This window comes from Myripristis murdjan, chromosome 5 (genome assembly GCF_902150065.1).
Source record: "Myripristis murdjan chromosome 5, fMyrMur1.1, whole genome shotgun sequence".
Classification (NCBI taxonomy): domain Eukaryota; kingdom Metazoa; phylum Chordata; class Actinopteri; order Holocentriformes; family Holocentridae; genus Myripristis; species Myripristis murdjan.
The window spans coordinates 23,033,406-23,046,240 of record NC_043984.1 but is presented as its reverse complement, the minus strand read 5'-3'; the positions used below and the strand labels follow the sequence as shown (position 1 = coordinate 23,046,240).

Below are 12,835 nucleotides of genomic sequence, written 5' to 3'. Positions count from 1 at the left end.
CTGCTTTTTTCTCGGGAGCTTTATGCAGTAAAGCTGAGCCTTGGTGACTATTAGCCAGCACGCGTGCGCGAAATAACAGCTGGCAAGCCAAGCCCCCGTCCCAACACACACACACACACACACACACACACACACACACACACACACACACACACACACACACGCTTCCTTTATCTGCTGACTTTATATTGAAGCCTCTTTTTTCCTTTTTTCTCTTTTTCTTCAATTTATGGCGAGAGATTCTAACAGCTATTTCCCATTTCCTTCACACAAATCATTTATCAGATCATCAGGTGAAAAAAAAAACAAAATGTATTTCTTCTGAAACGCGTTCTCCTGCATATCCAGAGATCATCAGACACCATCTGCTGAGTTTCTTTACATTTACAAGGCATGCAATCAATTCAAGAAATCTTGCTCTAATTGTTACTCAAACAGCAGGTGTTCATTTTCAATGCAATTAAAGTCTGTTGTACAATTGTTGTCCTTAGCAGTCCGCAATTCACAAAGCAGCACTGTCTGGACATTGTAACACTGCCATATTTATTTCAGTCAATTATAAATGCATACACAATTCCTCAGGAAAGGGTCGGACTTTTCTAGACTAGATTTGGGGTCAAATAACTTTCATTCTGATCAATAGAAAAAGTTAAGAGCTGTGAAATCCTGAACTGTCTTGAATATGAAATGAATGGAGAGTTTTTGTTTCTAAACAAACTAAAGACCAAGAAGTGAGTTTTTAATATCATGAATCTTTAGATCTTTTGCTCCTCTCCGTGCTTTGGTATCCTTTGGCAAAAAAATAAAATCTCAAATCCATGTTGATAAAAATGAACCTGTAGTGGAGTGTTTACTAACATCCGATTATGTAATTTCTCAGTACTGAAGTTCTCAGATTTAAAACAGATTTACCTCTTTTTGCCATCTGGGACCACCATTGTGTGAGAATTTTGTGTGTGCTTTGGCTGAGCAAACCACTCTCATGCTACAACTTGAAATATTTTAAGGAGGGACAATACACTGGACATTTGAGTCCATACAGCCACCTAAACAAGGCAGACATTTTTTTCAGATCCTTCACTTTCAAATATGACAGTACTGACTTACAGGATATCCACACCATGACTTTTTTTTTTTTTTTTTTTTCCCAAATTACTCTCCTTGTCCCTGTAGCCTGATTTTTATAGGTGTCAGCCATCAGTTCAGCACAGTCAATTCTCCACTGAGCTACACTCAGTGACCACTTTATTAGGCCCACCTACACAATCTAATACGGTTCAATACAACTGCTCTGCCTCAAAGTTTACTTTTCTGATGCCTATAATGCTTAGGTTTTCTTTTTGTCACAGTAATCAAGGTGTTCATTCAATTCTATGTTTGGCATTGAGTTCATAGTTAGCGGTGCTGTTGTAGCCTACTGGACTACATTTTATTGAGGTGTTTCTACTATTCTGTCCACTATTTTATATAAATAGGGAGGACAAAAAATTAGAAACACCTCTCAATATAATGTAGTCCAGTGCAAGACGTCTGCACACTAAATTACGCCTTCTCCGCCATGTTAACAAAAACTGAACATTATAAACTTTCTTAAAAGATAGAATTTATGGCATATTGAACTGCTTTTTATTGTACAGGTGGCCACTGAGGGTATATACTACTACTCTTATAACTACTAATACTACTACTGCCACTACTACTAGTACTACTACTGCTACTACTACTACTACTAATAATAATAATAGATCAGATTGTTATTATTATTGCAGATCAGTGGCGTTTACCTAATTTTGATGTTCCCCTCACCACAGGGCTTCATTTCCGTTTCCGCCTCATTATCCAAAGCACAGCTGCGTCTTTATACTCTGGACTGAAAAAAAATGAGTGTGTCGACACCTGGCTGGCTCGACAAACGATTTAACCTGCTTGTTTGTGCCTGGTCGCTGAAACCCAGTGGCTGTTTTCGTCAAGGATGAGGATGCCATGTGTTTTGGCCGCGGCTGTAAACGTAGCAAGCTTGCAAAGTGAGCCAAGGCTGTTAGCCCGATAGCCACCGTTAGCTTAGCCAGCCTGCTGCCGCCTCCTCCGCCGTACTGGCTGACACACAAAGCATCATCTCATGAGCAGGTAACTCTTTAACCAGCTGTGTTCATGAACCAGATGTGACTTTATCAGTGTTTTGAGCATTACAGTGACATATTTATGCACTGCGCCAAGTACACGTTACTGACAGAGCTTTTCAATCAGTGCTAAAAATATGAAGTGCTTAGTGCGCAGCTAACGCGAGGGTACTGTAATAACTGGTTTGGTGCTAACGATGTGAAGCGGAATATTGTTTGCAGTGCTCATTCACATACAGACACCAAACACAATTTTTAATAGCACCTGTGCATAGTTTTTGGCTTGTACTGTAGTGTGTGATTGTTGGTGGTTTGTTTACTTGTGTGCCCTGACTGTCTGTTCTTTATGTTTTTCACACTAGGGTCAGCACCATGAACCTGTTACGCCTTGTGTGTCGCCACAAGACGGCTCTAGTAATTGGCAGCGTGTGCACCTTTGCCATAGTCCTCATCTTCCTGGCCAAATGCACCTCGGACACTCTAAAACAGGGTCAAGCAGACCTTCCAGGCCTAGCCCCCCGTGTTCATGCTCTGCAGCCCCATCCAGAGCACCACAACCCTCCCACCAGATCCAAGGACCTGTCTGCCTTCCTGGTGGTCCTCATCACAACTGGACCAAAATACACAGAGCGCAGGAGTATTATCCGCAGCACATGGCTGTCGAAGCGGGACCCTGATGTTCTGGCCATGTTTGTGGTGGGAACTGAGGGGCTTTCCAACGAGGACCTTCTCAACCTCAACACAGAGCAAGGGCGTCACAAAGATCTGCTCTTGTTGCCCGAGTTGCGGGACTCTTACGAGAACCTAACGCTGAAGCTGCTGCACATGTACTCCTGGCTGGACCAAAATGTGGACTTTAAGTTTGTCCTCAAAGCAGATGACGACACCTTCGCCCGCTTGGACCTCCTCAAAGAAGAGCTGAAGGGGAAAGAGCCAAACCGGTTGTACTGGGGTTTCTTCTCAGGTAGAGGGCGGGTGAAAACAGCTGGGAAATGGCGGGAAAGTGCTTGGGAGCTGTGCGACTACTACCTGCCCTACGCGCTGGGCGGTGGCTACATTCTGTCGGCTGACCTGGTACGCTATGTGCACCAAAATACTGGCTACTTCAAGATATGGCAGAGCGAGGACGTGTCACTGGGTGCCTGGCTGGCACCAGTGGGCGTGCGACGGACACATGACCCACGCTTTGACACAGAGTACAAGTCACGTGGCTGCAACAACAAATACTTGGTAACACATAAGCAGAGCCTGGAGGACATGTTGGAAAAGCATCAAACTCTGCAGCGGGACGGCAGGCTCTGCAAGGAAGAAGTCAAGCTGCGATTGTCCTACGTGTACGACTGGAGTGTGCCACCCTCACAGTGTTGCCAGAGGAAGGATGGCATCCCCTAACATTTTGTCCTTTTTTGACATTTGAACCCTTTTGGCCTTGTTATTTGGACCCGTTGTCATGTCAGTGCTTTCCCTACCCTCAGTCTACCATGTTGATGGCCTGCTCCACATCTCCATCTGTGCTTCTGCTATCATACTCGTAGCTAAACATTCTCAGAAACTCAGATGTGTGTAATGGTGATTTCAGTGAGTTCTGAGGTAGATAATGGAGGGAAACACTAATAGGTTCTCACCATGCTATGATGTCGACGTTTGTTTTGTGACAGCTACATTTTTGTCATATTTTATTTATTGTTAATTTATTGCAGAAGTGCAGAAAACACACTGGTATTACAGCCGAACAGAAGCACAGCGGACACGTTTGCTACTTGTGAGTTAAATTTTATTGTATAAACATTTTTCGGAAAGTAGCACTCCATTTACAGAGGGAATGGACAAGAAATGATCATTATTAATGTAACACCTTTGTTTACTATCAGTGATACAGAAAGTTTAATGTGTTTGGAGTTACACTAAATGTGTATTAGAACATGGTTGAATGTGCCATGTTCCAGGTCTTGTTCCTTCTATTGGATCCTCTACAGGATCTGTGATGATACATTAACAAGGCAACAGTCAACACTTGATATAGAATACCAGCTGGCACTTGGTCACTTTTTTCAACAAGCAATGTAATTTTAATGTCCAAAAACAATTGTCTAATGAATTGTTTTCTTTCCAACGTTGAGCTCTCCAGCCTGAACTCACCCTTCAGTGTCAAAAGCTGTGTCCCAAAACCTTGAGTTGTTTGCAGCGTTGACTGGGAGGGAGGGGTTGTTGGAGATCTGGTTGAATATTGCGGAATGCTGCAAAAAAGAGCCGCCTCCATGCTTGTTTTTATGACTGCTGCTATAAGTTTTGTCGTGCATTAATGACATGACTGTTTTGTCACTGTTTTCTCTAGCAGTTTGAATCCCACACAACCTGAGTTTTGTTTCCAAAATGGTCAGCCTGCCTGGATGTTTTATTAAATGTTTTTTAATGTATTCTCCACAACTTGTTTTTTCTTTGTCTGAATGAATATAGGAGTGCTTTGATGCTCAACAGATTTCCATATTCAGTATCTAGCTGCACATTTTATGTATATTAATTGTTAAAATCCTGGAAAGACATTTACATTTTTTGTCACAATGGTTTGCAAAAGGCAGTATTACACAAAAATATAATTTTTGACAACATTGAACAATGAAATGGCTAACCTTTTGATAACTATATGATGATGTAGGAATGGTCATGATGATAAAAAAAAAAGTGTTTTTTGCTTTGATGGCTTTATACCTACCATAGTGCAAACTGTAAACCCCTGTAAGATCTTAAAGGAAGATTTGAAATGTTTGATTTTGTAATCAAGCAGGATGATCATAGTGCCAAACTATGAGGCTGCTGATTGCGTTACCCACCCTCTTTTGGACAGCATTCTGTTAATACAGCGGTGAAGCATGCTGGTTATGCCAATATCTTATTCTTTTTTTTTTCCTGCAGAAAGAGGAGGAAAACCAGCAACATGTAATCACTTGAGCAAATGGTAGATTGATCTCAGATTTTAGCTACGATGGGTGCTGTGCTTGTGTGTGATGGTCTCCAGTTGTTAAAGTTGATCCTCCTGTTTATTAACCAACACAGCAGCTTCTCACATCCGTCTGCACATGCTACACAGTCTAAGGGAACTGATTTGTTGCCTTTTTGTTCTGGTTTTCACTGATGAACAATCTGGATGTGCTTCAGGCTTCCTCTCACACGAACAAATTCTGGTTGATTCCTCAGCTTTTCATTCCTCTTCAGCTCCTCCAACTCATACTGCAAGACAGGACAAATCTCGGTGTTAGGATATGATTCTTGAAGAGTCTACATCCAGAAATATCCACAGATTTGCTTACTGGCTCAAAAAAATAAATGAGGCCATTTCACATTCTCTCTTCCCCAGGTTTTGCAGTTTTTCATCTTTGGTCTCAGTTATACCCCTGGGCTCACTTACCACTTGTATTTTCTGCTGCCTTTTGCGTAGCTTCAGCTCCAGGTCGGAGGGGGTCCGGAGGGCTCGTTCTCTTTGCTTCTGTTGCTGCCTCTGCCTGTGTTCCAGCACATTTAGCAGCTCGGGCTTTTGTCTGGGCAGTAGACCTCTGGGGTCACACATGGACACAAAACAACTGATATAGGGATGGACTACTAGAAAAATGTGGGCAGCTTTGAAGGGACATAATCGTAATTAAGGGCACACACTTCACTGGTGTACATTTTTGACAGGAGGTATTGAAAAAAATGGGAGTGCACAGTTAGTAGCTGAAAGGGTAGATTACGAGAGTGCACAGTATTATATCATGGCTGTTGTTTTCACCAGACATTAGATAGTGAGATCACTCAGCCCCCTGTTGAGAGATTACTACTGATCTCTGCAAATGTGTTGTGCCTGTAACTCTGTGGGCATTAAACACCACCTTAAGCACACTGCTTATCCCTGTGCACATCACAGTTAGGTGGGTCACGGTTAGCTGGATCAGGCAAGCCCAAGTGAGGATAAGAGGCTCCTCTGAAGTATTAGACAACAAAAATGGGAAAATATTGCTGGGCTCTGCTTTCTGATTTCAGTTGGCATGCCTTTCTTACTCATATGGGTCTGTATTAGTTAATTTATGGCATGTTGGTGAAAAACTTGTGTTAATCTATTTTAGACCATCTTACAGCACTGTGTTAAAGGCATGTGAATGATTCTTGGAGATTTTGCTGTAGAGACAATACAAATTATTATAGTTGACAAGCTTCTCATTAAAACATGCTATCCACAGCAACCACAGCAGATTATCTCCCTTGAATTACGATCCAACTGGAAGAGGAACCATCATTTGCTATGTGTCCACAATGAGACTCCAAATTGCACTTAAGGATGCAGCCAATCATGTCAATCAAAAGCAAAGTGAGTCTCCCTGAGAGCACTGCGATACAGAATCATTTGAATGTAGCACTCTCATCTCCACAAGGTACAGTACCTCTGGAAAAACTCCCTTCACTGATGTCACACTGTGCATGTGCATGCATCTGGGATGACCTGGTTGTACTGGCTGGCAGTAGGCACACAGCTAAGCATTTCCTCACCGTCTGCAGCAGAACAGCAGCTCTCGATGAAGGGCTCGGTGTTGGTGAGACTCCAGGACGGGATTTGGCAGCTTCTTCGGCTTGATGAGATCATCATCCTTCTGCTGCAGATTCTCAGTCAGCCAGCATGATGAGACTATCCGGTAGTGATGCCTCCATGACACATAGGAACACAGGCCTGCACACACAATCACACACCCTTTTCAACCTATTTGCCAGTGCATCTGTTCACAAAGTGTGGCGTGTGAAATGTGGAGAATGCTTTCTAAAGAAATGGATGAGGACTCAAAATGCATCACTGACAAATGACATTATTTTTCACATGATAACTCAGCTGAAAATGTTTTAAAGCACCTGCTCTAAGATAACACTATTTGTCATGATTCACGGAAGCAAGATGAGCTTGGCTTTAAAAATTTTGTTTCAAAAAATTCTGATTTTATCTTACCTTTCCAGTCAGACCCATTTTCTGTGATTTTCTTTGATACCTGAGTGAAGAACAGGTATATATACATACATATATACATTTCACTTTGAAAATGCAGTTTAAAATGTTTAAGTTATGTATCTAATTTTCCTCAGTTAACAGTACTGGGAGGTTACTTTCAGCTAAATTACAAACTTAATGCAACTTACTAACTTTCCATAACCAAAAATTCCCCACAAACATCACTTATCTATAAGTATAATAAAAGCATCAAATGCATAACATAACATAACAAAACAAAGCATAAAAATTCCCACTCATACACAATTGCACAAAAAAGAAAAATACTCACTGCTGTGTTTCAAATTTGTACGAGTTCCACGAGTACTTTACAGGTGGAAGTTGCTAAATATTATTTTAAGCTAGACAGTTTTCATTTTAATAAAGAGGAAAACTTCACAAGGCTTAATGTGCATCTCCCGCTATTTGAAACCCCTCCACACACACCATCACCACCAAGAAAAAAAAAAGAAAGAAATTGCCCCACCCATCTCTATTTAATAGCTGGTTTTGACTAGATTCTTCTGTGGCACAGACAACTCCAGCCTGATCATTAGGCCAATGATTCTTTCTTCACTTCTTAAGATTTTTGGCAAATTTCATCAACTACCACTACTAAAAAATGTACGAACTATACATTATGTTTACCTCTTCTCCAGCTAACAGCACAAGACCATCTTTACCTGTGTGTTCTGGTAGAGACGCATCGCAGAGAACAGAGAGTAGCTGAGGCGGTGTCTCTCAAAGTCAGCTGCAGTTCCAGCAGGAGCTCACCTGGCGTCTCCGGGTGCAGGGCGAGCTGCAGTTATAGGGGGAGGCTTGAACAGGTGTGCCTTGAAATCCTGTGGTCAAATCTTATTAACTGTCTTATCACCCTTTGTTCCCTCCTCTGCACCCCTACAAGGGAAACTTATATGTTGTATCTGAGGGAAGGGATAACATATGGAAGGATTAGAGTGGTAGAACATGTGTTGAAATTAAATTCTCTTTAAGGGTTCATCGAGCATGGCCCTGCCATCCCTTCACTTGGACCCAGCTGGTGTCTCGAGGTTGCCACACATTGAAAGCAGTGAAACAGATTGCAGACTTGGTGTTTAACTCATCAATACATGCAGATGAATTCCTGTTGGTATTATTTCATGTTTTCATTTATTTATTCTAAGCAAAATAGAAGGTAAGATGAAACTATCCCTGTGGGGACACTGGTGCATTGTAGCATCAGCTAGCAACAGAAGAGAAAAAAAGTTTATTAATAGACTTATTGAAATAAAAATACTCAAAATATACTAAAACACAATTTATGCATTACAGTGGATCAAACAGAAATGTAAGTATGAAAAATATGTGGATTACAGTGCTAAGAGTGTATGCCAAATAGCAACCAGACAAAAAGAATATAAAATGCATGCAGTGTGAAATAAGAGAAAATGATCAATTATTGAACATGTAATATATTTTATATAACATAAGATAATATGACAATGTGAGGAAAAACAGTCAGAAAATTAAAATGTGCTCATATACAAATTAACAGGTTGACAATGGGCTATACCTATTGCCTATTCAGATAATGTATAAACAGCTGAGCACCTTCCACATATATTCACTTTCATCTGCTTTTGATGACATATACAGAATATTTTGCACATTTGTATGGTTCTTATTGCTGAAAAAAATGTGACACTGAGTGCACTGATGTGTATTCTCATTATTCTCATCATTGTGGATGGAGGTGTCTTACCATTGCTAAAAAATGAAGAATGCCACTCAGTTCTCAAAAGAATAAAACCTACAAGTGCCTCAGTAGTAAAGGACAACTCTTTTGGCCCATCACAACCCAAAATAAAAGCATTTTCCTGCATTGTTTATGTTTTCATATACATTTGACATCAAAAATCAGATTAAAGACTGCATTTAAAAGTGCCACATTAATTCTATGGGTTATTATTAGTCTTGGCATTAACCTGAAGGGTTTTATCCTTCCTCGTGCTCAGTAAACAAAGTGTGTTACCCTCCCATTTGAAACCCATATTTACAGGGTGTGGTACTGCGAGTCCTCACTGTGTTGTTTCGCACAGAATCCACTAGGTGTCAGTAGTGCGACAAACAGGACGCTGGCGAGCATCACACGTAAAAGAAGACGAATCAAAGCCGATGAAACCGGAAATGTCAACCTAGATCTGCGAAGAGTGCGAATTAGGGAGGCATTAGCTTCACTTTGAAACATAACATGGATTGCTGATTGAAAGGAAGAAACAGACACATAAGCTCGTCGAAACCAACCCGCGAATATGACAAATGGTGCGTGTGTGCATTTTGCAGCTAGCTAAGAGGCTGTCAGGGGCAAACAGGGACACACAGCGGCTCCTTTGGCTCGCTGTCGTTAGCATGTCTACAGCTAGCTGTAGACGTGGCCCGGGTACACACTGTCTGCCAGCAGCAAGACTGGCTCCTGCTAACCAATATGTGAAGCTGTCGTATCAGTTGTTGGTCACATTTGCTGCTTTAGTGTTTTCAAGTAGTTAGCTACTTGTTTTCTACGAGTGTCGTAAGTCGCTGGCCGTTGATTTAACTAAGATAGCTCGCTAACGGTAGCTTAACTGTTTTCGTTAGCTGATGTTAATATTTCCCAGTGATGACTGTTTCATTAATCAACAAACGACAATAGGAAGCTGTCGGACGTGGCCGGGCATGCAGTGGTTTGTTATTGACCTACTAACTTTGCGGATACATAACTTCTGATGTCATTTGTCGCCAGTCTGATCACATTAGCATAGTTGGTTCACGTTACTGCTAGCTAGCTGATGGTGTTTAGCTGCTGTGACATGTCCAGTCAACCCAGCTTGCACAGGACACTGTATGTTCAGACTCACAGCTGCTGATCCTAGTTTATGGACAGGTGCATTTGAATACTATCACCATGTATTCATAGAAAGCATCTGAAATACTCTATACTCTATAGTCATCCCCTCAAACAAACTGCATTTGTGAAATAAGAGAAATCCTGATAAATTGTATGATGTAAGATTATGCAAATAGTAAACAAATGTCTGGTATTAATCAGGGTAGGGTAGTTGAAGTGCTTTCGATTCATAAATCTGAAACTGTTTATTGACAACTTGCAGGATGCTGGGCATTGGGTTTATTTGAAGGAAGCTGAGGGTAGATCAAATGATGCTATACTTTGTTCATACTTCTGTTTAAATTGTTCATATTTCTATTTTTTTATATTCCTTGTTTATAGTGTTTATATTGCTTACTGCTATTTATCATCTGTGTATACTGTATATTTCTTCTAAATTTACACATTGACCTACATCTATGCACATTTTATACACCTATGCACATGGTTTTTTGCACATTGCTTTTTGCACACAGGGTTGTACTTAGATCTTATTCTGTTGTACTTAGATCTTTTTCTTTATTTTTTTTTTATTTATTTAATCTGTAATCTGTGGATACTGCTGAAAAACTTCGAATTTCCTTCGGGATGAATAAAGTATCTATCTATCTATCTATCTATCTATCTACTTCTCTTTCTTTTCCTGTAGTGTACTCTTTTGATGGCATCCTGGTTTTTGGGCTGCTGTTCATCTGCACGTGTGCATACCTCAAAAAGGTGCCTCGCCTCAACAGTTGGCTACTCTCTGAGAAGAAGGGGGTGTGGGGCGTCTTCTACAAAGGTAAGCATAATGTGTTTTAATATTTGGTTCATTTGGCTCATGGCTATGACTTAAACATGTAATGCATGTAAGGGAATACCTCTCAGTTTAAGAATTCATATTTTATCACTATGTTATAGGACAATAATCAACATGTATGAGACTGAATTGCTCTCTCAATACCAGAAACCAAAGGATTTATCCATGAACATGTGGTGTCATGAAAATATGACATCTGGAAATGCTCCACGGGTAGTGAAAGATGGGAAAAATATCTTTTAAGTGCATCTAAAGGGATTGTCCGAGGTGCTTATATATGTATTGGGTTACAAAATAGATAATCCTGTACCTCATAAAAATGATCCAACTTGTATCTGACTTGTGAAAGTCAGCTTTGAGCTTCGTGTTTAAGCCGGATTTTTGGTTTCTGGCTTTGGGAGTGCCAGTTCCTTCTTAATCATACTCAAATGAATGGTAGATATTTGTTGACATAGTATGTGTTTCTCTTCTTGTTGTGCATGTTTGTCATTTTATCTGTAGGTTTTTTTTTTTTACTGACTGTCTTCATCTGCGTCTCTTTTTCTTAGCCGCAGTAATCGGGACACGGCTTCACATTGCTGTGGCGGTATCTTGCCTGGCGATGGCGTTCTACTTGGTGTTCTTAAAATGAGAGCATCAGACTGGACTGGAAAAGACTGGATGGATGCAGGCTGGGGACGGACTCACCTGAATGGTCGTGTGTTAATCCTTGTTGTGGACACTTCTTGGATTATGTGACCGATGAAGCCCTGTGGCCTGGCGGACCCATTTGACAGACAAGCCAGTGCTGCCCCCCTGTGGTGACTGGGTTAATGACTTCTCCTTTCCTCTCATGTCTGTGCACCACAGACATGCAGGTCATCCTGAATTTACCTTACCAATGTGATAGAGGAGAGAAATCATTGGGGTCACTTGGTGTAATTTTATTGCTGGGTAACATTTTTTTGTTGTCTCTACACCTCCCCATGATAATTTATACTGAAGGACGAAGTGGAAGGTGTAAGATTTTCATTGTACCTTATTCCTGCATAAAATCTAAGAATAACCTAGCTGTATATATTTGAAAAACTATGACCAAGAGAGGTTTACGGCACAGAGGATAAGTGCAGTCAGACTAAAAGTGATCAATTCTGCTTGGTCCCAACTATGCTGTTTTTCCTGTATCCATTTCCTTCACTCAAGGAGGGAAGGAGAGAAACAAAGCTAATATATGAAACTGTTCTTGCGTATACTTAATATTTTACTCTTTTTGGATCTTTTACCCTTTCTTAACAGTACTGTTAGGCCTCCTGGAGTCTTGTATTTTTGTTTTCGGGTTGAAATGCACACTACACTGGGGAACACTGTATTTACCCTACACAATGCATCCAACTCTGTACCATGTGACATTTGTTTTTAGCATAACAGATCGGTCAGTGTATGTCACTTCAAAAAAATTCTGTCAACATTGCACGGTGCTGCACAGAGAAGATGACGACAATTTTTAGAAGCATATCTAAACGAATTACATGTGGAATTGGATAATTGTATCTGACCTGCCTGAAGATTTAACCGTATTGCCAAACAGGTGTGATGCTCGTCATGCCATCTTAAATCAAACACTGTTAAACTCTGACTTTATAATGAAGTAAAAGGATTATAGACGAGTCCCAAACTGTCACCTTATTTTTTTATAACGATACGCAGAGAAGAAAGTTATGTGGTGTTTTTTTGGGGGTGGGGTTGGGTGATTTGTTTTCCAGTAAAGAATTAATGACACAAGGTCTGTGTTTGTGGTCTTTTTTTTACTTGAAATAATAGATGTTAGGTGACATGCAGTAGATTTCTTATTTGAGCCTTGGTGCACTAGGGCTTTTTTTGATAATGATTTATTAGTATCCAGTTAAAATCTCTTACACAAACCAACGCTATGATTGCTATTGCTATCGGGGAGGTGCATTTGAATCAGTAGCTCAACTGATAGAGGGGAATTCCCACTGGTAAAGGCACAACAGGAATTATAGGAT

At 40.6% G+C, this 12,835-nt stretch overlaps 3 protein-coding genes across 3 annotated transcripts; 2 read left to right on the top strand and 1 right to left on the bottom strand.

Annotated features, from left to right (window-relative positions):
- The first annotated feature begins 1,819 nt into the window (after positions 1 to 1,819).
- On the top strand, positions 1,820 to 4,542 carry b3galt6 (UDP-Gal:betaGal beta 1,3-galactosyltransferase polypeptide 6). Its single transcript, XM_030051471.1, has 2 exons — positions 1,820 to 2,127; positions 2,483 to 4,542. The coding sequence occupies exons 1-2, from the start codon at positions 2,120 to 2,122 to the stop codon at positions 3,510 to 3,512; spliced, it is 1,038 nt and encodes a 345-aa protein (XP_029907331.1). The 5' UTR covers positions 1,820 to 2,119; the 3' UTR covers positions 3,513 to 4,542.
- Positions 4,543 to 5,094: 552 nt separating this feature from the next.
- Positions 5,095 to 7,619, bottom strand: LOC115359282 (protein FAM107B). Its single transcript, XM_030051658.1, has 4 exons — positions 7,616 to 7,619; positions 6,642 to 6,819; positions 5,527 to 5,671; positions 5,095 to 5,348 (listed from the first exon to the last, which is right to left on the bottom strand). Exons 1-4 carry the CDS (start codon positions 7,617 to 7,619, stop codon positions 5,247 to 5,249), a joined length of 429 nt encoding a protein of 142 aa, XP_029907518.1. The 3' UTR covers positions 5,095 to 5,246.
- A 1,652-nt stretch (positions 7,620 to 9,271) lies between these two features.
- tmem167b (transmembrane protein 167B) lies at positions 9,272 to 12,594 on the top strand. Its single transcript, XM_030051487.1, has 3 exons — positions 9,272 to 9,429; positions 10,680 to 10,811; positions 11,378 to 12,594. The coding sequence occupies exons 1-3, from the start codon at positions 9,420 to 9,422 to the stop codon at positions 11,458 to 11,460; spliced, it is 225 nt and encodes a 74-aa protein (XP_029907347.1). The 5' UTR covers positions 9,272 to 9,419; the 3' UTR covers positions 11,461 to 12,594.
- Positions 12,595 to 12,835: the final 241 nt, after the last annotated feature.

Excerpts from the sequence above, each read along its gene's own strand:
- LOC115359282 (XM_030051658.1), bottom strand. Across the intron at positions 5,672-6,641 it reads CTGCTGTTCTGCTGCAGACG|AGGTCTACTGCCCAGACAAA; the intron begins GTGAGGAAATGC and ends GTGTGACCCCAG. Across the intron at positions 5,349-5,526 it reads GGCAGCAGAAAATACAAGTG|TATGAGTTGGAGGAGCTGAA; the intron begins GTAAGTGAGCCC and ends CCTGTCTTGCAG.
- tmem167b (XM_030051487.1), top strand. Across the intron at positions 10,812-11,377 it reads GTGGGGCGTCTTCTACAAAG|CCGCAGTAATCGGGACACGG; the intron begins GTAAGCATAATG and ends TCTTTTTCTTAG.